Raw genomic sequence first — 24,265 nt, forward strand, 5'->3', positions numbered from 1 at the left:
GAAACCACAATTTATAGACACAACCATAAATGCTATGTTTGGAGAGGAGTCAACAAGGCCCAGCAGCATGCTATTGGAAAAGACTGGCAGATAATTTGCATTTTACAGCATGAAAGCTGTGCATGGGGGCAATCTTGGATGTTCCTATATGGCAGTGATCCAAAGCACACGGCAATGTTGACCCTCTTATGGTTACAGTAGAACAAGGTGAAGGTTCTGGAGTAGGCATCACAGTCTCCTTTTCATCACAGAGTGATGGAGAGATTTTGGAGAGATCTCAAACGTGCAGTTTGTGCAGGACATCCAAATGATTTACAGGAACTGGAAGCATTTTGTCAAGAAGAATGGGAAGCTATACCACCTGAGGGAATTTAGGGCCTCATGCACAATTATTACAAAAGACTGCATGCCCATGTTGATGCTATAGGGGGCAATACACGATATTAAAAACTAAAGGTATGCAAACATTTATATAGAGATTATTTCCTTATTTTCTTTTATGTTTTGTTTGATTATTGTGCCATTCTGTTATGCCTTACATATTAACTTGAGTCTTATAAGAAATAAAAAAAAATGTTTTGCCTTCTCACTCATTTTCATTAAAAAATGGTACAAATCTTGCAAATTCTGATAAGGTATGCAAACTTTTGAGCACAACTGTATATAGTGAAGTGAAGTATGGCTAAGTATGGTGACCCATACTCAGAATTTGTTCTCTAGCATTTAACCCATCCAAAGTGCACACCCACAGCAGTGAACACACACACACCATGAACACACATCCGGAGCAGTGGGCAGCCATTTATGCTGCGACACCCGGGGAGCAGTTGGGGGGGGATTCAGTGCCTTGCTCAAGGGCACATCAGTCGTGGCCAGCCAGAGACTCGAACCCACAACCCACGGGTTACGAGTCACACTCCCTAACCATTAGGCCATGACTGTGTACACATATATGTTAAAGCATGCATTCCAATGTACAGATGACTTACAAAGAAATCTCTAATAAAAGTTGTCACACTTTCTTGGCAGATTAGAATACATTTTACTATATGTGATGTGTTTAGGTGGATGTGACATCATATTATATGAACTGCCTGGCGGATACATGTAGCTGCTATCGTGGGGGTGACTGTGAATGTTTCTGTACAAGTTTGGCAACATACGCTCACAGCTGCTGCCAACAGGGATTTCCTATTGATTGGCGATCACCCTCCCTATGCCGTGAGTGACCACTAATACGCAAAATGAATGATAAGCACAACAATGTCACTGTAATTGTGGGATTAAGAGATTAAAAAGAGTATATTGTTTCTCAGGATGTCTTATTATGCTTTTTCATTCAATCATATAGAGCAATTAATGACTGATGATTAGAAGCAAGAATAACTATTTTTTTCTGTTATGCATACAGCATATGATTGTGAATACTACAACAAAGGTAAGCTAATAATTTACTATTTCTTTGGCAAGCATTACACAATATTTCGGGGGGGGGGGGGGGTGTCACTGTGGATGTTGGACAGATGGACCCAGGTAGCTGGGTATGCTGGTGGCTGGCTGCCTGTGGGTTTTTGTGTGGGTAAGTGGGTGTGTGGGTGATTATGTTTGTGGGTGGTTGCATGTGTGGTGCATATACTGTATGTTTGAAAACTAAATATCTTTGTATAGTTATAGGTAAAGGTCCTATTAGGTTGCTGACCTATAGAGAGAGAAATTTGCTATTGGCAGCCAACTGGACAAGTGGGTTGGTGTTTCTGAAGAGGGGGGTTTCCAGCACGGATGGTGTTGTGTCTCTGTTCATGATAACGCCAGGGCTCAGTAAAACCCGACAACATGGTAACACACGTACACACATGGTCAGACACATTCATACACATTTCATTTGATGGAATTGATAGCATGTATATTAACACATACTCTGTTTCAAAAACTTTGCAAATGCTGTTTTTACATACTGGAGAAAAATGTTGAACAGATTGGTAATGAAGGGAAAAAAGGCTTTTTTAAGGGCAGAAAAGGCATGGATTCAGGTTAAATGTGAAAAGGCTGAACAAAATTTTTTCCCCCATTTTTCATGAGCTGAACTCAAAGATCTAAGACTTTTTCTATGTACACACAAGGCCTATTTTTCTTAAATATTGTTCACAAATCTGTCTAGATCTGTGTTAGTGGGCACTTCTCCTTTGCCGAGATAATCCATCCACCTCACAAGTGTGGCATATCAAGATGCTGATTAGACAGCATGGTTATTGCACAGGTGTGCCTTAGGCTGTAAGGAACCTTTATTACTTAAAGTTGATGACATACTGTATGCGATTTGCTCCTTTATTTTCAGTCACTTTGATTTAGGACATTTTAAGCTTGTATATATTAATTTTTAATTAACTCAAATTTCTAAGCAAAGATGTAATATGGAAATTTTGCTTACTTTTAAGCAAAATGTAACATGATTGTCTTTTTGTCCGTTTAGATTCATCACTAGTATCATTTGAATCAGCAGACAGGCCAAATTATTTCCTCCACACAGAGGGCACTGGTCACTTAAGACTGCGCAAGTGGGAGGACAGTAGGCACTTTTGTGATGCAGCAACCTTTATACTGCATAGGGAGACTTGGATCACTGGATTTGATTCACTAGAATCACTTGCGTGGCCTGGATACTTTCTACACTACACGCTGTATAAACTGCAACTTCTGAAATACAATCACTCACCTCGTTACCGCAGAGCCACTCTCTTCAAACTTGCTGGTAAGTCAATATCACATCACAAAAAGGTTTTTATGCACGTACACACATTCATGCTCATACTGAATACTGTTTCTGACAGGCAGCACTGCAGATGTCTCAATAATTCCTCAGTGCCAGTGGCGGTATGAATCTTGTACAAGTCCTTGTTTTAGGACATGCAGTGATCCAGCAGCTATGAGCTGTGTGACCACCCTAAAGTAAGGACACACTCTATCATGTGCTTGTACAATTCTGTTCTTAAATTAACATTAGAGCAAAGATTTTGTTGTTTAATTCATTCTGCAGAGTTGAGGGATGTTTTCCCAAGTGTCCAGCTCATATGGTTTTGGATGAGATGACTCAGAGATGTGTCTATCTGGATGACTGTAAGACATACTGTTGTCTTTACTTCTTTTCTTATTGCTAGGTCTTTAAAAAAGAAAAATACTAAAAAGATTACTAAAGCTCACCTTATTGGTATTATAATTTATTTTATGTGTTTGTCTCTTCTCATGGCACTATATAATGAAACACACATTTAAATCTATTTGAGTGCATTGAAAAATTGCTCAATGGAGTGCTCATTCGATTTTCATGCTGGCTGTGTTACTCTTTTTTATTTACAGTTAATCATTTTATGGATGTTTTGTTTGTATGCAGGTATTAAGCCTTCGGTTACACTGGCAGAATTCAATTTAACACTCACTGCAGTCACCTCTTCCACTCTGGCCCCAGCAAATATCTTTACCGTCACAGCAACAGAGGCACTCAATACCACAATAAGTCATACTAAGTCTTCCCCTCCAGAAACTAGCGGAACAGCGTCCACAACTGTTACTATACACTATTCAACCCTGTTGTCTCCACCTATCATTACCTCTACCATACCAGTACCAGATGAATTAGTGAGGACATCATCAGTCCATCCTCATTTACTGGCTTCTAATGCAGGAACCATTACAGTGCCCAGTGCTACTGTTTTTACCCACAGTAAGACTACAACTCCAAGAGCAAGAGTAACACCATCGCTATCCAGTAGTACAAATTCCTCTGTAACCCCCACCATGGACATTTCCAACACCTCAACCAAGTTACTCACTAGGATAAGTCCTCTCCCTTCAAGACTAGCATACACCACTGCGGCCACTTCTGAGACAACACCAGAAACCCTCAAAGTACCTCTTGGTACTACCAGCCCTGAGCCTGCCTCATTTTCGAAAACCTCCACAGTTAGAATTACAACACCTCCTGAATTTTCTACAACCAGTAGTACAGAGACCTTTTCTGCTGAAAACTTTACATTAACCAAATCATTGGATTTGAGTACCTCTGCCAGCACTGCACATCCTAGTGTTCCTGCCCCATTACATCCCCTTACTGTTATGCCACCTACAATCACTCAACGATATACCACAGAGTTTATCACAGCAGTCAGTTCCTTCAGAACACTAAAAACAACTACAATGAGTGGTACCAGAGAACCTTTAATGGTACACACCAACGACAAAACTATTCCTATGTCTCCAGTTGTTGTGAAAACATCCACAACACAGTTTCTTGTAAAACCTAGAGAGACAACCCAAACAATGTCATTTGTGACTACATATCCTTTGTCAAAGCACCTTGTGACCACCAAAACTATATCAGACATCTTAAACACCACAACCCAAATCACAACAGTGCCTGCTATGGTCTCTACAGCTGAGTCAATGGAAACTACAACAACAACATTTCAACCAATATCTATGCCGTTTACCACTCATACACCCTGGACTACTGGTGTCCCACCTATTGATGAGACACACACAAACACTTCCTGGAGAATGAGCCATACCACGAGAGGGACCACATCCACAGAATCTATCTCAGCAAATCAGTTTGAAATCACAACTAAAGCTATTGTTCCAACTCCAACAAAAATCCTCCCATTGCCATCACACACTAAAATCTTTCCTTTAGCTACAGAAAATGATATGTCAACATTACCACATTCACAAACTTTGCATACTCACTTGACAACTCCCATAATGGTGAGCAATGGTACTGTAGCTAAAGGTACTACAGCTAGTTCCACAGAGTCACATTTACGTCCCCTTTCATACTTATCCTCAGCTTCTGCTCATCTCTCAGAGAAAATCAGCACATTCAAGACACAGCCTTCTACTTCAGCTTCTACAATAAAAGATGACATCAACATTAAAACAACACTTCAAGCTTATGCCCCTGCAGTTACAATGTTTACTTCTGCATCTACAGTGTCACCTCAAACACAGATGATCGGTTCAGTAGCCACATCCAGAACAACTGAGCCCCTTCTATCAACCATAGAGACTGTTTTTACCTCTTACCCACCCACTGTCAGTTCTGGGACCCTCCATCCCAAAATAGAAACGATTCATTTCCTTCCTCACACTGACAAATTTGACCTTTATACTGATAAATTCTTGCAACCATCTTTTATTAAACAGCCTACTTCCAGTCCCAGAATGACTTCACACACAGAGAGAGTGGAGACAATAACTCCAAGCATTCCCAAAACAACCAGAATCACAGTGACAACACACCTTATACCCCCAATAATCACTGAGAAAACAATTACATCCACAGAGAAAATACTAGATGCCACTATTTCTTTGGAGAGGGAAAAGCCTGGTTCACAAACTAGCTCTTTAAGCCCATTAACATTTTCAACCATTCATAGTGCAAAGACAGCACTTCAAAAGACTGAAAACCAAACTGCAGTGGGCCACAAACAATTAACATCAGTAGGCACAAGCACTGCAACCACTGCTTACATGGCCCCACATAATACAACTGACTCTGCAAGAACAATCTCTTTTAATATGACCCCATCAGATGGGCAACTGGTGGATAAAATGACATCAGCAACACACATAACTACAGAAGGGCTACAGTCACCAAACAGGTCCCAAACTTCCAGCTCTGCATTATTCATCACACCCACTACCGTTAACACTCTCATAACACAGACAAAGCAATGGATAACCCCAACAGAGGAATTTCTTCATTTAACTCCTTCGGTTTTGTCCACTTCAGCAAAGGATGTTAGTCCTATCAAAGTCTGCACTGTGAGTAAAACAAACTTTTTTCGTAAGCCCCAATACTGGCATAACATTAGGTAGTATTATTAAAATTTCATATACCAATTCATTTATTCTCAAAACTAAATTATGGTTTCAATTACAAAAAATCCCTACAAAGAAAGTAAAATAATATAAATGTAAATATATAAATGAATAAATTATAAATGTAGACATTTATATTGCTTTAATTCATTAACTGCATTATGCTTTGTGGTGTGTTTTCATTGTCTCTGTAGCCACCATACTCTTTAGTGGTAGATGATTGCACTAAGCTCATTTGTGTGAATGGCCAGCTGGCCTTATTCAATAAGTCCCAGAGTTGCCCCTTTGACTCCAGACCTCCAAACTGTGGTCTACTTGGCTTTGCTGTGCTGGTCAATGGAGACAAGTGCTGCCCAAAATGGGACTGTCCATGTAAGTCATATATACCTACACACATTAATCCAAGAGTATAAAAATATAGTATATAAATGTATGTTATCTTGTATGCTATTTTGAAGGGTACGTTTTTAATAGGTTATTGTTTGTGTGTAGGCCGCTGTTCCGTGTTTCCAGACCTAAATGTTGTTACATTTGATGGGAACAGTGTAGGCCTTTACAAAGCAGCAGCATATGTGGTGACACAGCTCATGAATGAGACTGTCACCATCCTGATACAGGAGTGCCATAGTTCAGAGAGCACAGTAAGATATATATTCAAGCATACTTTATTTTTTTATCATACTGTTATTATTATAATTAAATAAAAAACTTAATAAGAATTATTAAGCTTCATTTTGTCATTGTATTTTCTGATGCACACTATATACATTTTAAAGAGAAAGTTGGTAATTATTTAAAGAAATCCCCCCAAAAAACACAGCAATAGCAATAATCCCAATTTGTGCCTATGTTGTTCTGGATTCCAATGGATAATTTAAAGTCCTAGGTAAAATGTTCCACTAAACACACTGCTTAACAAAGCCCAACCATTTTCACCAAGTGAACTGTTTTGACCACTACATGTCTTCAAACATGACTCTTGTTCTTGTCTTTGCCTAGCCTTTCTTATTAAGTCTGTTCAACCCCCTTGTTCCTTTGCTCACTTGCATCTTATTGTCTTCCCAGGGGCACCACTAAGGGGGGAAAAGTTAGGATGATTCTAAGGACCCATGCACTTTTGGGGCCCCCAGAGGCTTGTATGTTTGATGCGAAATGGATGTGGTAGGGGGCCTAGTCTCATTTTCTTTCATAGGGCCCAAAATTGCTAATGGCACCCCTGTGTCTTCCTGTCATGTGAATGTTTCACTTGTTACCTCTGTGGATTGAAGCCCTGTCTCTTGTTTATGTTTTTGCTAAGTCTTTGTGATTGCCTGTGTATCACAAGCACTGTGCCTTTGAGATTGCTTATTTCTATGGTAACATATCTGGATTTTACCTTTGGTTTTGTCTCTGTTTTTTTACCTTGGATATACTGATTACAACTTGGACACAAAGAAACTGGCAATACAGCACCTGGTATTTACTAATACCTAGTCATGGTTTATGGGTTGACCAATGCCACAGCTGTATTACAGGCATGCCACAAAGGATATGGTAAATTAGTTTGTATTAGTCTACCTGGATGGCATTCTAATTTAAAAAATTCTCCAGAGACTTTTCAAGAACAACTTGTATGTGAAGCCACAGAAGTGTGAATTTTCATATCACAGAGGTCTTTTTTTTTTGTTTTATTGTCAAAGAGGCCAGAGTTGGTACATATGAACCTCAAGAATACTTAAGCTGTGAGAGAATGTTTTTGCTCTTGGTATTGCTCATCTAATGGTATCTCACATTCACCAGAGATTTTACTTCATTGGCTGCTCCCATTTCACTTTTTGTCTCCTGAAGCGCCAACCTGAGACCTGCCTGAACATTCCCACATTCAGTGTAATTGAGCCACAACCTACGCTCACTTTACCCCTGACTCATGCTCCAAAGGCTCCAACACCATCCTAGATCATCGATGGCCAGCCTGGCTTCATAGTCCACTAGTTGCTGGACTCTCACCAGGTTCATGGAGGTTCATTTGTGATTTCATGTGTATAGCAAATGATGTGCTTTACTACTCTTTGCGTTACTTTGTCTGATGTAATTCAGCTTGTCAGTATGGTAACATCTGTGCATTTTCTCTTTGAATTTGTGTGCTTGTGGACGGATTTTTGTATTTTTGTCTCTGGCTCTGTTTTTGACCTTGAATTATAGATTACAACTTGGACCAAAGAAACTATTTACAGTGAACTTCCCCAATTTTGATTTTGCTTTTAATTTTTGTTATTGTTTATGTTATTATTTTTGTTTTGTTTTGATCTCCCATCTCCTTTTTATTTTGGTATTTTTTTAAATTTAGCATTATACTAATTTTTGAGTTCCTGAGTCTGCTACCAACCTTCTCAAATGTATTTCATTTTATATCCTATTATTCTTTCAATAGTTCTAAAACTGAAAACATTTATACATGTTTATATATATATATATATATATTTAAATATTATGTATTTATATTATATTATTTGCTATTTCAGATGTTTGCTCATTGTCCTACTAAAAGATTCACTTCTAAGACCAGGGCCAGTATTCATAAAGATTATTAGTGCAAAGTGTTGCGCCTAGTGACGTAATTCTAAGAAAATATTTAGTAATGTGGGTGTTTCCCCTTAGATTAAAAAGATTCTAGTTGTAACGAAGCGGAGTTGTATGGATCCATTTGCAGCGTATTTAATAATATCGGCAGAACAGACAGGCAGGGTCAAGCACGGCAAACACAATATCAGAGAAATGGCAAAATCAGAATCGAGGGACAGGCAGAAGGTCAGGACAGACAGCAAACAATCAGAGAGACAGGAAACAGAAACAAAGTCAAAGCAATCGGAAAAAACAATCAGAAAAATGCCCAGAATGACTGCAGATGCAAGTCGAGACTTCGCACTGAGGTCAAGTTCATTTCCGTAACGGAGAGATGGGAGATCCACGTGTGCGATGCCAGGGTCTACCAGGAGACCGGGGAGCAGGCTTGTCCGGGTGCTGTCGGTGAAAGTCGGCGGTGAGTGAGGGGTCCAGAATGTCCCCTGCCTTGTTCCAGGATCAAGGGACAGTACCCCACCCAGCGGCCAGGTATTCCAGGCGGCTCCGTCGGCGCCCGGAGTCTAGTAGTTTGTGGACTTGGTATGCCTCCTCATCATCGACCAGGAGATGTGCAGGTGGTTCGGTGGGGGTCCCTGGGTCTCTCGATGGTCCCTCAGGGGGTTTCAGCAGATCATCCGTCTGATGATCTGGAATGGACCCATGAACCGTGGGCTGAGCTTACGACAGGGGAGACAGAGGCGGAGGTCGCGGGTGGATAGCCAGACCCACTGTCAGGGTTGGCAGTCGGAGTGCTCACAACGACTTCTGTCGGCCTGTGCCTTTTGCCTGTGAATGGCCCGTTGCAGTTGCCGATGCGCCGTGCTCCATGTTTCCTCGCTACGACGAAACCACTCGTTAATGGCTGGTAAGTTGGAAGGCGTGTCGGTCCAGGGTAACCGAGGAGGCTGAAAGCCCAGGATGCACTGGAACGGGGTTAAGCCCATGGCGGGTTTGAGGAGAGAGTTTTGTGCGTTTTCGGCCCACATCAAATACTTGCTCCAGTCGGCTTGGTTATTTTGTCAGTATGAGCGCTGGAACCGGACAAGGTCTTGGTTCAGCCGTTCCGTCTGTCCGTTGGCTTGAGGGCGGTCTCGAAGGCCGTGGGGAGTTTCGACAGGGGAATCAGACGGCAGGCTTTGGAGAACCGGTCGATCACGTTGAGATGAACCGTGTGGTTGTTCGAACAGGGAAGGTCAGTGATAAAGTCGAGCTCAATGTGGGACCAGGGACTCCGAGGCGTGTGTAGTCGCAACAGCAAGCCCGCGGGGAGCTGATGAGCGGGCTTCGAGGTGTTGCAGACTGCACAGGCCCGGACAAACTCGCGCACGTCCGTGGCTAGAGTTGGCCACCAAAACTGGTTCCGGGATAGGTGTATGGTGCCTGCGACGCCGCTATGGCCGGAGCTGGGGTTGGAGTGTAGGAGCTCCAGGAGGCTTGCACGCCAGTTCTCATTCACGTAAGTCCGTGACGGCAGACATTCAGCGGGTGGTGGTGTACAAGCGTTGGCCTGGGTGATCTCTGTCATGATGTCCCTCTGGATGGGCGCGATAATGTGGGCCTCCGAGATAATGGCCTCCGGACTGGGCTCTCAGAACATTCGGGACAGAGCATCAGCCTTGATGTTCTTGGTCCCCGGCCTATAAGTCACCAAGAACCAGAAGCGGGTGAAGAACATGGCCCACCTAGCCTGACGGGGTTTCATGCGCTTGGCGGCACGGAGGTACTCCAGGTTCCGGTGGTCGGTGAGCACAGTGAATGGGTGTAGAGCGCCCTCTAGCCAGTGCTGCCACTCCTTGAATGCCGCCTTCATGGCTAGCAGCTCTCGGTCCCACACGTCGTAGTTACACTCTGTAGGGGATAGTTTGCATGAGAAGTATGTGCAGGGAAACATCTTGCTGGCCGGGCCCTGACGTTGGGACAGTTTGGCCCCGACTCCCGTACTAGAAGCGTCCACCTCCACTACAAATGGCCGGTCTGGATCAGGGTGGTGGAGGATGGGAGCCGAGATGAAGCTTGTTTTCAAGTGCCGAAATGCCGTCGTAGCTTCGGGGGACCAGGTGAGTCAAGAGGACACCCTTTTGGTCATGGACGTGAGTGTGGCTGCAATGGTGCTGAACCCGTGGATGAAGTGGCGGTAAAAGTTTGCGAACCCCAAGCGTTGACGGTCTGTGGTCGGGGCCACTGTAGAACCACACAAACTTTGGAGTCAATGCCGGATGTGTTCCTCCAGGGTTTCGGAATATATCAGGATGTCGTCGATGTACACAACCACCCAGCGGTCCAACATGTCGTGAAACATGTCATTTATGAACGACTGGAACACAGCTGGACTGTTCAAAAGAACGAACGGCATGACCAAATATTCGTAGTGGCCAGACTGAGTCGAAAAGGCGGTCTTCCATTCGTCTATGGTGTGGAGTGGACCCGGGTAAATGCTCTATGGCACAGTCACTGGGCCGGTGTGGTGGCAGTTCGGTGGCCCGTGTTTTCCTGAAGGCTTCTGCCAGGTCTTGGTACTCCGCTGGGAGTTCGGATCTGGTGGAGGCGGAGCATACAGAGAGCGTGGTGCTGGGTCGCGGGGTTTCCATGGGGAGCGGCTGATATCGTCAGTATGCTGCATCCCATCTTTAGATGTGCAGGTCTCTCCAGGAGATAACGGGGTTGTGAAGCTGGAGAAAGGGGAGAGCTAGGATGAGGATGTGACGCAGGGAGCGGATGATGTGAAAGTGGATGTATTCTTGGTGGAGAGGGCCCACCTGCAGCTGGAGACTCTTGGAGATGTGAGTGATACGTCCCTCAACGTGCGGCCTGCTGTCTACCACCTCCACTGCCAAAGGGAAAGCACATGGGATTACAGGCACATCATAAGCCTGAGCGAACTCCCCCGACATGAGATTACCCACGGTGCCGGAATTGATTAGAGCAGCCAGACTAATCATTTCCCCCCGTATTTCAACTTGTACTTGAATAACGGCGCAGTTCAAAGGTTGTGGAGCGAGGGGACCAGGACTCACAGATGTGTTCCGCCTGCTGGGAGGTTTGTTGGGACAGGCGGCCAGTCTGTGTCCGGCTTCTCCGCAATAGAGGCAGAGCTGGAAGCGTAAGCGTCTTGCTCTCTCTTCGGACGTGCTGCATGGGACGTGAAGAGGTTCGTGTGGCGTGGCGTGTGTAGGAGGTCGACGTGACCGCATCAAGTTATTGCTCACCTCGGAGGCAAGCGTGCGGAAAGTCAGTGCATATTCTGCAGCTGAGCGATCACCCTGGGAGATGGCTAACAGACGCTCCTCCGTACTTTCACCCATGGCAGAGTGATCAAAGACAGCGCGGAATTTCGAGAGGAAATGTTCGAACGTGGGAAAGGCAGAGCCATCCTCTCACCAAACCGCCGTGGCCCACTCCAGTGCTTTTCCGGTGAGGAGGGTGCACACGAACGCTACGTGGCTGGCGGCGGTCGGATACAGGGACGGTTGTTGTGCCACGAAGAGTGAGCATTGCAACAGGAACCCTCCGCATTTTCCGGGATCCCCGTTGAACTTCTCCAGAAAAGCAAGCCGCGGGTTGGTGATGGCTGGAGTCGTATGGATCCATTTGCAGCGTATTTAATAATATCGGTAGAACAGACAGGCAGGGTCAAGCACGGCCAACACAATATCAGAGAATTGGCAAAATCGGAATCGAGGGACAGGCAGAAGGTCAGGAAAGGCAGTAAACAATCAGAGAGACAGGTAACAGAAAAGAAGTCAAAACAATCGGAACAAACAATCAGAAAAACGCTCAGAATGACTGCGGATGCAAGGCAAGACTTCGCATTGAGGTCAAGTTCATTTCCGTATTTATGCGTGTCAGCTGATAGGGAACAGCTGGCGCTGCGATTAGGCTGAGCGGAGTACGGTGGAAAGTGTAGTCCGGAAGTGTTCAGTATTCCGGAGATGTTTCTCTCCTTTACGAGTGAGGAGGTGAGGCAGGTGCGTTGATCATGACACTAGTAAAGATAAAGGTTTTTAATTAAGCCTCTTAACACTTAGAAAAGCTCTTAAAGTCAAAAAGTTTTATTTTAGACAATATGTAATAATGATAGTGAGTTAATAAGATGCTACAGATTAGATCATGTAAGGATTATTTTTGTGATGAATCATTTTAGAAATAACATTAGATGATGATATATGTATACATTTACATTACATTGATTACATTTGTAACATACAGATTTTTAGCTCATCTCTAATATGAATGGTCACGAACGTAATCCCTACACGATATAGCCTCAAATATCTTATCACAGAGACAAACTGAAGGCTTATAAAGGACCACATTTTTAAAGCTTTTTTTTTATTGGACAACAAATCTGACTTTAAAAGAATGTTTTCATACATACGATGTCGGCACCACCTCCTCTCTAAGATAAAAGTTTTTGTATTTTCCTTGCTTAGAGTTGCTCTGAGATTGATCCTGAATCACTCTAAAGCTAAGACCCCTAGTTAGACATTTTAAAGCTAAAGTTAGGAGCTCGCTGAGATCATTCTTACAATCTTTATGAATATGGGCACAGGTTTTGATCTGGTGTCTTGCTTTATTATTTTGAGATAATCTTTGCAGAATTTTAGAACACAGAAGGGTATTTTTGAAAGTTTTTTTTTTTGTTGTTGAAACATAGCCGCTAAGACAAACAAACCAAATTAAAACATTCCACAAATGTGGGAAAATGCAATGCCAAAGTGAAGATTTCATTTTCATTTTTCTATTCATTTTTTTTTATTTTAACCATGAACTATCAAGTAAATAAAATGGCACATATTTTATTTTATCTTATTCTCTGCTTGCCCAACAGCTTGTCTGGAATTTTACTCACTTGTGTCTGGCAGCTCTAAACATTACGCATGACTCCAAACAGGTGCTTGTTAATCGATTGCAGAGACGGGTGAGTACTGATTGGTTTACTGACTTAACAGGATTTGTTCATTATTTAAATTCTGAATTAAAAATGTATGACAAACACAATTGCAGTATGATCATAATATATACTATTTTTTACCATTAGCATGGAATTAGCCTTAAAATGATAAAAATCCGTTGATAAAACTAAAATAGAAAGTTTAAAAGTTGGCTGGTCTTTATTTCTTCCCATGTTATTATGTATTTAATATGCTTTATGAAAATGCTTTCATACAAATGCAAACATCCAGACTTAAATACTACATTGTAGAATAGACTGTCTTTTCTCTGATTATATTTTGCTCTAAATGTACTGGCTTAGTATTAGAACATAAATAAATCAAAATAATGTTCTCCCAAACAACATACATAGTACACCAATGTATACAATCAATTATGCTTGTGCTGAAATTAATACATGTAGTATATATAGAAACACACATTTACATTTAAATTTAAATGGTTCTACATAACTGGTTCTACATTTCTGGTACATTTGGTCTAATTTTATAAAAATAATAATAATAATAATAATTAATTTCTAGGTGCTTGTATTCTGAATATAGTTTTATAGATTTATTAATCTCTTTCTTACTCTGATGCTGAATGCATTTTGAATATGTAGGAAGGAATTAATTGATCTGTTTTTTGTTTTTCTTAGGTATATGTTAACTCAAGGTATGCAACACCACGTTTAAAAAAGCATGGTTTTGAAGTTATAGATACAGGTAACATGTATATAATCTGGACTCCTGCTGGCCTGAAGATCCAATGGTTCCACAGCACAGGCATGATGGTGATTGAAACAGAGACTCATGCCAACAAGCTCTCCACGATGGGGTTGTGTGGTATGCAACTAAATCATTACAAAAATATGAAATATGGGAATTCTTCTAAATTTTCATATTGCTTTTGACATATTTTTCTCTCTCTCTGTTACATAGGGTGTTGTGATGGCAATTCACTAAATGATCTGATATTACACAATGGAACTGTAGTGGCTGATGCTGAAGATCCCACTATATTCATAGATAGTTGGCAAATTTCTAATACCACAAGTTATGTTGGCCAGAGCAGGAGAAGGGAGGCTAACTGTTCTACTATTGATTGCTCTGACTGCTTCGAAATGCTCAACAACCTTACTTTCACTGCCTGTCATTCTTATGTATGCCACATGCACACCTTATAAAGTTTTAAATGTTTCTAACCATTGTATGGGCACATTCATGTTAATGTATGCCTGTGTGTATTAGGTTCCACCAGCTACATTTTGTGAAGTATGGGTACGAGATGTTGAGTATGTGAATAACCCTTGTGTGGCTCTTGCTGCATATGTTGCCTCCTGTCACAAATTTAACATCTGCATCGAGTGGAGAAGCAAACATCACTGTCGTATGTTTAAACACACAAACACAAATAAAAGTTATAAAAACCAAATATGATACCATGCTGAAAGAAAGAAAGAAAGAAAGAAAGAAAGAAAGAAAGAAAGAAAGAAAGAAAGAAAGAACTTTGTGTACTGTACATTTAGCTAAAGCATATGATTTTTCTGAATGCATCTAATGCATGTCAAATGTATGTTAGTTACAGTATTCAAGAGTTGCTGTACAAGTTATAAAGTAATAACAGTCAAATTTAAGAAGAGATCTGATCAATGCAGCTGTACAGTATGTGTCTATTTATACATTCAATGAATTCTCTTGTGTGTTCTGTGTAGCTTTTGTCTGTCCTGGGACACTGCAATACCATGCATGTCTCCCTGCTTGCACAGCGCCTTCATGTCCTAATAAGGAGTTTGAGTATGATGCTGTACAGTGTTCAGGCATTTCCGAGGGATGCATGTGTCCAGAGGGGACTTTACTTCATCAACCATTCTCTGCACTTTGCATCTCACCTGTCAAGTGTGGTATGTTTTTCATTTCTCCCCTCTATTTCTCTCTAAACTTTAAACATTTTCGAAGGGTCAAAGACAAAAAAGTCAACATTATTATGTCAATGTAAAAAGCAAATTAAAAATTGAAAATCAAATTAATGATTTTATTGACCTTTATATTTATTTGGCTAGCAAATAAACAAACAAAAAAACATTTAACAAAAAATAAATATTACTAAACCAATACAAATAGATACACTGCCTTTCAGTGAAGTAATTAAATATATATTTTAAGTTACATTCCATGCATGAAGTCCCTTGAGAATACACACACACACACACACCACACCACACAACACCATACACTATGCCAAACAAACAAAAAAAAATACTAAAAATAAAAAAGAACCCAATCTTATTATTTATAATAATAATGACACTGGTGAAAAAACACTCAATGAAACAAAAACGTCTCTAGGTTACGACCGTAACCATAGTTCCCTGAGGAACGAGACGCTGCGTTGAAACGCTATGGGAAAGCCCTCTGCGTGACCGCGCTCTGAACCACGTGTGTAATCTGACCAATAGGCTTTGGAACGTGACGTCATCGGCGGGTGACGTCGCGTAAACAGGAAGCTACAAATGGCTGCGAGATGGGCAAGACGCTAGCTCCTGTGAGAGAAGGTAAGCGCCGCAGGGATGCAGGGAGTGTGGCACAGAGACGCAGCGTCTCGTTCCTCAGGGAACTATGGTTACGGTCGTAACCTAGAGACGTTCCCTTTCGGAACTCGAGCTGCGTCGAAACGCTATGGGAACGAGTGTCCAATCACGACAAACTGACCAGACCCTGCTTCGAGAGTGAGGGCCTCCGCACCTGCACGTAGAACAGAGGAGCCCGGGGTGGCTCTGAGGTCAAGGACATAGAACTCGACAAAGGTCAGCGGGGTGGACCAACCCGCAGCGTCACAGATGTCTTGGAGTGCCACTCCAGTGGACCAGGCCGTAGAGGCCGCCACACTCCGGATGGAGTGAACTCAGACCCCGAACGGTGCGGGGAAGCCAGAGTCGTCCTGCGGAGGTAAGTGACCAGTGCTTGCACTGGACACAGTCGGTTCTGTCGCTCCTCTTTGGGGGCTGTAAATGGAGGAAGCTCTGGAGTGGAGAAGGGTCTCTCCTACCTCGGTAGAGAGACCAGCCGCTATAAACTGTGCCCCCTCAGGGGCCACAGCCACAGCCTCCACAGCTCTGGGCGGGGGTGCACCAGGGTTCCGCCCGCCTGTGAGAGGAGATCCCTCCTGGGAGGAATTTCCCATGGAGGGCCCTCGAGTAGGGACACCAGATCCGCAAACGAGGTGCTACAAGGAGGAGACGAACTCCATCCCGGTGAACTCTCTCCAGAACTCCAGGGAGCAGTGCAATTGGAGGAAAGGCGTACAGGCGTAGCCTCGGCCACGACTGCACCATGGCATCCAGACCTAACGGGGCTGGGTGAGAGAGAGAGAACCAGAGGGGACAGTGCGAGGTTTCCCGGGTCGCAAACAGATCTGTGTAGAACCTCCGCCATATGAACCCCACCACCTCAGGGTAGAGACGCCATTCCCCAGGCCTCGGCCCATGCCTCGACAGGGCATCTGCTCTGACATTCAACCGTCCCGGGATATAAATGGCCCTCAAAGAGAGGAGTCTGTCCCGAGACCACAAGAGGACCGCCCATGCTAACTTGTACAAAGGGCGAGATCGGAGGCACCCTTGGTGGTTGATGTAGAAGACCACCGCAGTATTGTCCGTGCGGACCAATACATGGCGATCTCTCAGGTCCGGGAGGAAGTGTTGTAACCCCAAAAACACCACCATCATCTCCAGGCAATTTATGTGCCACGAGAGACGTGGGCCGCTCCACAGACCTTGGGCGGAGTGGCCACTCATGACCGCACCCCACCCCGTGAGGGAGGCGTCCGTCGTTAGCGTCACGCGGCGACATGGAGCCCCCAACACGGAGCCTTGGGACAGAAACGTTCGGTCTTTCCAAACATCCAAGGCTCGAAGGGCACGCCGCAAGACCTTGATGGAACGATATGGGTTTCCCCTAAGAGAAAACCCCCTGCCCCGGAGCCACCACTGGAGGGGCCTCATGTGCAGGAGGCCGAGCGGGATTATGCTGGACGCCGCAGCCATGAGCCCTAGAAGCCTCTGGAACCGCTTCACAGTGAGTGGCTGGCCTTCCCGCACTCTCCTGACTGAGGTGAGGATGACTTCGACCCGAGCAGGTGACAACCGTGCCTGCATCCGGGCCGAGTCCCAGATCACGCCCAAAAAGATGGTTCTCTGTGCTGGAGAGAGCACGCTTTTGCTGGCGTTTAGCCGAAACCCAAGCACCTTCATGCAGGCGAGGACGACATCTCGATGACGCAATGCCTGGCACTCCAACTGAGCCAGAATCAGCCAGTCGTCGAGGTAGTTTAAAATGCGGATGCCCTGGAGCCGCAGCAGGGTCAGTGCTGCGTCGACGCATTTCGTGAAGGTGCGGGGCGAGAGTGCTAGGCCGAACGGGAGGACCCGATTTTGGTAAGCTTCCCCCCGAAAGCAAACCTCAGGAACCTCCTGTGCGCAGGAAGGATGGAAACGTGAAAGTACACGTCTTCCAGATCTATTGTGACGAACCAGTCCCCTGACCTGATCTGAGCCACGACCTCCCTGAGGGTGAGCATCCTGAACCTGAGCCTCCTGAGAGAGCGGTTCAAGGAGTGTAGATCTAGAATGGGACGCGACCCGCCATCCTTCTTCGGAACAACGAAGTACGGGCTGTAAAAGCCTGACTCTCGAACCGAGGGGGGGACCACCTCAATGGCTCCTTTCCTCAGGAGTGTGTGCACTTCTTGTTCCAGGACCAGAGCCTGCTCGGGTCCCACCAGGGTGGGACACATCCCGTTGAAACGAGGAGGAGAGGACGTGAACTGAATTGTGTAGCCGTCCTCTATGGTCCGCAGGACCCACCGGGAGACTCCTGGCAGCTTCTCCCAAGCTGTCAGAAAGTTCCTCAGGGGAACCAGCCCCTTAGGGCTGGCCTCTGACCCACTCAGAGCAGCTGGGGCCAAGCCCTGCAGCTGATGGTGCCTTGCGAGAGGCGGCGGATCCTCCCCCTCCACAACGAACCTTTGGGTGGAAAGGTGGGGAGCGAACCGCTGGAGGGAAGCCGCGCCCTGAAGCACATCTTGTGGCAGGGCAGACAGACCGGCCTCCATGACCCGATCGGCCGGAGCCACGTACTGCGGCCGTTGAGACCTCCTGAGAGGCGGCGGGCCTCCCCCATCCGTACAGAGACTTTGGGCGGAAGTGGAGGGAGGTGCCCGCTGGAGGGGGGCCGTGCTCTGAAGCACATCCTGTGGCAGAGCCAACGGCCTAGCGCCCCGGTGGTGCAGGGGAGGGATGGTCACCGTCACGTGAGGCGTGCCCCATCCCCCCAACCATAGATCGTCAGGATCTACGCACCACTGCCCGTTTGTCGGAGGCGAGGGTGACCTTCAGGTCACCCTGCCCCTTCCTGGGCCTAGAGCGTCGCCTTGAGCCCTTAGGCCCTGCCCGCGGAGATCGGGTGGCCACGCTCTGTCTCTGGGCTTCGCGGTGCCCGGAAGGACCAGGCTGGGGCTGCCGCCGAACAGCCCCGCGAGATCGCCGAGGGAGGTACTGCTGAAACGCAGCCGAAGAGCCAAGTCGGCAGTGCGACGCAACTCCTCAATATCAGCGGTCCCGGAGCTAAGTCCCTCATCCAAATCACGTAGCAGGTCAGCCTGGTATGCCTGCAACACACCCATGGTGTGGAGGCAGCCCGTGGCCTGACCTGCTGCCGCGTAAGCCTTCCCTACTAAGGCTGACGTAGCACGTAGCGGCTTAGTAGGGAAAACCGGAGCCTTTAGCGACGATGCTACGTTAGGGGAGAGATAGCTAGCCAGCGTCTCTTCCACACGTGGCATTGCCCCGTAGCCACACGCCTTAGCCCCAACCACATTCGCGTAAAGCAAGGAGTGACTAGGCGAAGTGCGCATAGAGTACGGGGTTTTCCAGGATCTGGACACCTCGGCATGCAGATCGGGAAAAAATGGCAGGCTCCGGCGCCAAGGAAGTGACACAGGGCGCAGGAAACTCTCATCCAGCTTACTGGGTGTGCGCTGCTTCTGCTGCTCCACCGGCCAATCTAAATCCAGATTGGCTACGGCTCGTGTCACGACCTTGAGGAGCTCCTCATACAGCACAGGCTGTGAGGAGTCCATGGGCTCGCTAGCATCCATCAGCTCTCCTTCCTCAGAGGGAGAGACATGTAATGCCGCACTGCTCGCACCGGGAGAAGAAGCAGCCATCGGGCCTGCTTCTCCGCGAGAGCCGGAGCTCGATTCAGCAGACGAGGCTGAAGAGGACTCATCCGCCTCCAATCCCGCTGCTAAATCGGCCTGCGAGCCCCATGAGCGCCGGCGCCGCTTTGCCTCGGCAAGAGCGGGACCGGAGCCGCGAGGGAGAGCGCTCTTCTCGAAGAGCGCTCTCCGGGAGCGAAGCGTGCACATAGCCATGCGGCTGCAATGCGAGCAATCGACTCCCTCGAGAGCCGATTGTGCATGCTCCACTCCCAAGCAAACAACGCATCGATTGTGCGAATCCTTCCCGGTAATAAAACGGGGACACGGAAAAACACACTTTCGGAAGTTCTGTCTGCTAGCCATCACTCGATCAGAAAAACACAGTATCAGAAAATAGCGCTTACCTGAACGAGCAGAAGCTAGCGTCTTGCCCATCTCGCAGCCATTTGTAGCTTCCTGTTTACGCGACGTCACCCGCCGATGACGTCATGTTCCAAAGCCTATTGGTCAGATTACACACGTGGTTCAGAGCGCGGTCACGCAGAGGGCGTTCCCATAGCGTTTCGACGCAGCTCGAGTTCCGAAAGGGAACAATGTTTTATGTTTTGATGCAAAAATATGTGTTTATTTTATACACTGCATTTTCACTCGCTTAAATCTCTTCACCTATCTACTCTCTACCAGCCTTATTTTATTACTGTTGTTGTGGTTGTGATGATAATTCATAGGTTGTGACTTCTTGTATGTTGTCTTTCTGTGCATATGTTCCTAAAATGATGAGGTGTTTTATATTGGATATGTATTTATTTCTGCAGCCTGTACAGATAGTTTTGGAGCTCCCCGTGCCTTGGGTGAGGTTTGGAAAGCGTCAGTGGATGGATGCTGTATGTATCGATGTGAGAGTGGTGGTATTGTGCCTGTCGAGTTTGAGTGCAGTGATATTCCTCATCCAGTCTGCAAAAGAGCAGGAGAGATCAGCGTTAGCCTTACAGATGACAACTGTTGCACCCAAAGAGTCTGTGGTCAGTTCCTTTTTTTGTGGATTATATTTTGAACAGTATAAAATAACTAAAATATTATATAATATTATAATACTAAAATGAGCTGAAAGCATAGCACATAATGCTTAAATAATTTTACTGCACTTGTGAACTCTTTCATTTGCTCTTTCATTTGCAATTCAAATTAATGATTTAATGCTACTTTTGTTACTTTTATAATAATTTTAGAACAGATAAAGACAGAGATTTGTTTCAGTTTTAATTCACCATATCAGAAATACTTATATTATAAAATTTTAACTTCTAAACCCCAAGTCAACTGTGTATTCAATCTGTGTGGAAAATGCCAGAAATTGACAGAATAACTTTTGAAGCTTCTTATAGGCCAGATGTCATAATTTGCACTTGTGGCTATTAGTGCCTGCATTTAGAGCCAGTGTTGTTTTTGATAAGCAATTTAGACAAGTTTTCAGAACAATTTTCAAACAAAGGTACCATGAAATGAGAGCAAATTTTCAAGCAAAAAAAATCTATAGAATCCTATAGAAGCTGTTTGGATTGACCTAATAAAGCATGTCCAAACAAGGACATGCAAGGCCTATAAACCTGTTACATTAGTTATGTCAAGAGGAATGGCCAAAATTCTGGCAATGTATTATACTGTAAGAAGCACGTGGGAAGGCTAAAAGTTTGCGTCTAAACTATTAAATGGCAATGCCTCCAGATGCTAACAAAGTGTATGTCTTGTGACCCAGTGAAAATCTTTCTCTTAGATCTAATTTTTAACTGATCTTTAATGGAACTAATATAGACATCTTAAATGACATAACACTAGTAATGTATGGTAACGTGACATGTGAAATATTGAATTTGAATGTTTTTAGCATATGTACTCCTGTATAAACTGTATGTATGTACACAAAAACTAAATGTTGCGTGCGATCAAACTAGATAATGATAGAACTGAAAAAATTTAAAGTGACAATTTTGATCTACATATTTTGATAACTAAGGGGTCTCTTATTTTACTAAGCCTTTACTAAATTATCACAGCTTTTTAAAAGATTTATGATTGCCATGCAATAAATGCACTATCCCCCTCCAAATATATAGTTGCTCAACATACTTTTGCTGCTTGATTTTTACAGTGTGTAATCAGAGTGCATGTGAGAACACTTCAGTGGGCTGTAAATTTGGACAGAAGATGGTCTCATACTTTAGACAGGACTCATGCTGTCCACAGTATACCTGCGGTGAGATTAATATAATATTTATGGTTGTGTGTGTGTGTGCGTGCGCATATACAGTAACAGTGCTTTCTTTGTAGAGTGTGATCCTGAACAGTGTGTGCTAGATGTCCCTGTCTGCCGAGAGGATCAAACATTAATTGCCACTCGCAACGAAGGAAGCTGCTGTCTGGCTTATATTTGCAGTGAGTCCTTGTTTTACTATATTTTCATTGAGTTAAACTTTTTCACTTGAAACAGAGGGAGAAAAACAGCAATATAATCTCTTTATTGAGGGATAAGGTGTAATTGTTTACAGTAACTAAACCCTGGTTGGCATGGTGGTGCCAATTCAGGGCCTCCACTTCAATCCTGTGTGTTTCGGACTGTGTTTGTCTCTACAAACTTTGCTCCAGGTTTTCACCATCTACCAAAACATAGCAATAGACACTTTTTACAGTGTAATCTTATTCTTCTTATACAGAGCTGTACCAGTAGAACAGAAAATGGAACAAAAATCAAAATCTTGTTTTGTTTGTTTATTTACTGCAGTGTGTGACATATGTTCAGAGGTTATTCCAGAGTGTGCAGATGGAGAGCTTCTTACAGTGGAGCTGAATAGTACAGATCGCTGCTGTCCCATATATCACTGTTGTAAGCCATTTCTCGTACACTACACTCTTTTGTAAAAAAAAAAAAAAAAAAAAAAAAGATACTCTTAGATATTGTGTGTATGTGTGTGTGCATAGTGTGTGAGCATTCCAGGTGTTCAGTCATCAAATGCCCGGTAGGAATGTTTGCTGTCTCCACTATAGTTCCAAAGCAGTGCTGTCCATCACAGGAATGTAGTAAGTCATTTATTTATTTTCTCTGTTGCAACAAGTGTGTGTGCGTATGTGTGTGTGCGTATGTGTGTGCGTGTGTGTGTGTGTGTGTGTGTGTGTGTGTGTGTGTGTGTGTGTGTGAGTGTGTGTGTGAGTGTGTGTGTTGTTCTATGATGGACTGTACTAAGAATGGAATACGTCCATGGCTTTTAAACTCACTTATAGTTAGCACTGTTTGTTTATTGTTTTTTTGTTTGTTTGTTTGTTTTGCTGTTTCATATTGACTGTGATTATATATATAGAGCCTGAATTATTACTGGTGTTCTGGCATAAGTAAAAAAATATATTTGTTTCCTTGTGTATACACATTGCCCAGCCTTAACATTAAAACCGCTGAGAGTTTTTTTATGCATTGGTAGAAACTTGGGCCAGAGCATCTTCAGAATGGCAGGTTTTGTGGCATATTTCCAGTATACAATAGTTAATACCTACAAGAAATGGTCAAAGTAAGGACAGATAATTATGGCAATGACTCATGGGTGCCTAAGGCTCACTGATCCATATGGGGAGTGAACGCTAGCTTATCTGTTCCAATCCCATAGAAGAGCCTCTATAACAAAAATAGGTGAAAAGCTAATGCTTGCTATGATAATAAAAGTGCATCACACTTAAATGCATATGGCTTTGCATAACCACAGACTGGTCAGAGTGCCTGTGCTCAACACTGACAAAAGTGTCTCTTTATTTTCCACCATGTGGATAGGTGAGTGCATGTGCATCAGTATGTCTTGAAATGTGTCTTGTACAGTGTTGTATAAAGTACTAGAAAGCAATACTTGAGTAAAAGTACAAGTTTCGTACTAGAAAAAGACTTTGGTAGAAGTGAAAGTTGCCTTATAAAATATTACTCAAGTAAAAGTCTTAAAGTATCTGATATATACTGTACTTACGTATCATAAGCAATTTTCTGATATTTAATCTACTTAAGTATTTGAAGTACAAGTAAAAAGTAAAATTTCAGTGATTTTCGGTAGGCATAAGAGGCACTTCATCCGGTTGGAAGAATCTTTCATTCCAATGTACAGAAACATTTCTTGCAAATACGGCCACGGGTGTATAACGCTATCTTCTTCACTCTGTTCACCATTATTCTCGGGGTGGTCGTCTACGACAGGGGTGGCCAACCCGCAGCTCTTTGCCCAGTTTCATGCGGCTCTTATGTTCATATCAAAGTTTGTGTGTCTTTTTATTGTGTGTGTTCCCTTCGCTTGAGTTCAATACGGTATTTTCGTCAAACGCGCATGTGAGTGGGATGAAAATACCTCAAAGTTTCCCAGTAGGAGCAAGATCATTTGAGTAAACAATTTCTCTCAAGTTCGCTCTCAAAATGGCAGGGAAAAAATGTGATGATCATGTGTGCCCATGTGTCTAATGCAGCTCTTGCAGTAACACGGTAAAAAATGTGGCTCTTGGTCCCTGACCGGTTGGCCACCCTGGTCTACGATAACGGGAGGTCCTCCAGTAGGTGCTTCAATGGCGGTTTCAGTTGTGCTTCCACCTCCTTTTGGCAACATTACGCCGAAAT

General features: G+C 44.1%; 1 protein-coding gene across 1 annotated transcript in view; it reads left to right on the plus strand.

Moving 5' to 3' along the window:
* otog (otogelin) overlaps window positions 1–24,265 on the plus strand; it is a 94,672-nt gene that overhangs the window by 45,603 nt on the left and 24,804 nt on the right. The window contains exons 30-48 of the mRNA XM_047822785.1: window positions 1,065–1,221; window positions 1,412–1,438; window positions 1,669–1,836; window positions 2,471–2,749; window positions 2,829–2,946; window positions 3,035–3,114; window positions 3,389–5,817; window positions 6,069–6,246; window positions 6,367–6,515; window positions 13,304–13,393; window positions 14,069–14,255; window positions 14,352–14,572; window positions 14,661–14,799; window positions 15,125–15,313; window positions 20,445–20,651; window positions 21,779–21,883; window positions 21,958–22,062; window positions 22,409–22,510; window positions 22,606–22,704. Of these exons, the coding sequence (XP_047678741.1) occupies window positions 1,065–1,221; window positions 1,412–1,438; window positions 1,669–1,836; window positions 2,471–2,749; window positions 2,829–2,946; window positions 3,035–3,114; window positions 3,389–5,817; window positions 6,069–6,246; window positions 6,367–6,515; window positions 13,304–13,393; window positions 14,069–14,255; window positions 14,352–14,572; window positions 14,661–14,799; window positions 15,125–15,313; window positions 20,445–20,651; window positions 21,779–21,883; window positions 21,958–22,062; window positions 22,409–22,510; window positions 22,606–22,704 (5,029 nt within the window). The remainder of the gene's footprint in view (window positions 1–1,064; window positions 1,222–1,411; window positions 1,439–1,668; window positions 1,837–2,470; window positions 2,750–2,828; window positions 2,947–3,034; window positions 3,115–3,388; window positions 5,818–6,068; window positions 6,247–6,366; window positions 6,516–13,303; window positions 13,394–14,068; window positions 14,256–14,351; window positions 14,573–14,660; window positions 14,800–15,124; window positions 15,314–20,444; window positions 20,652–21,778; window positions 21,884–21,957; window positions 22,063–22,408; window positions 22,511–22,605; window positions 22,705–24,265) is intronic.

This window comes from Tachysurus fulvidraco, chromosome 1 (assembly GCF_022655615.1).
Source record: "Tachysurus fulvidraco isolate hzauxx_2018 chromosome 1, HZAU_PFXX_2.0, whole genome shotgun sequence".
NCBI lineage: Eukaryota > Metazoa > Chordata > Actinopteri > Siluriformes > Bagridae > Tachysurus > Tachysurus fulvidraco.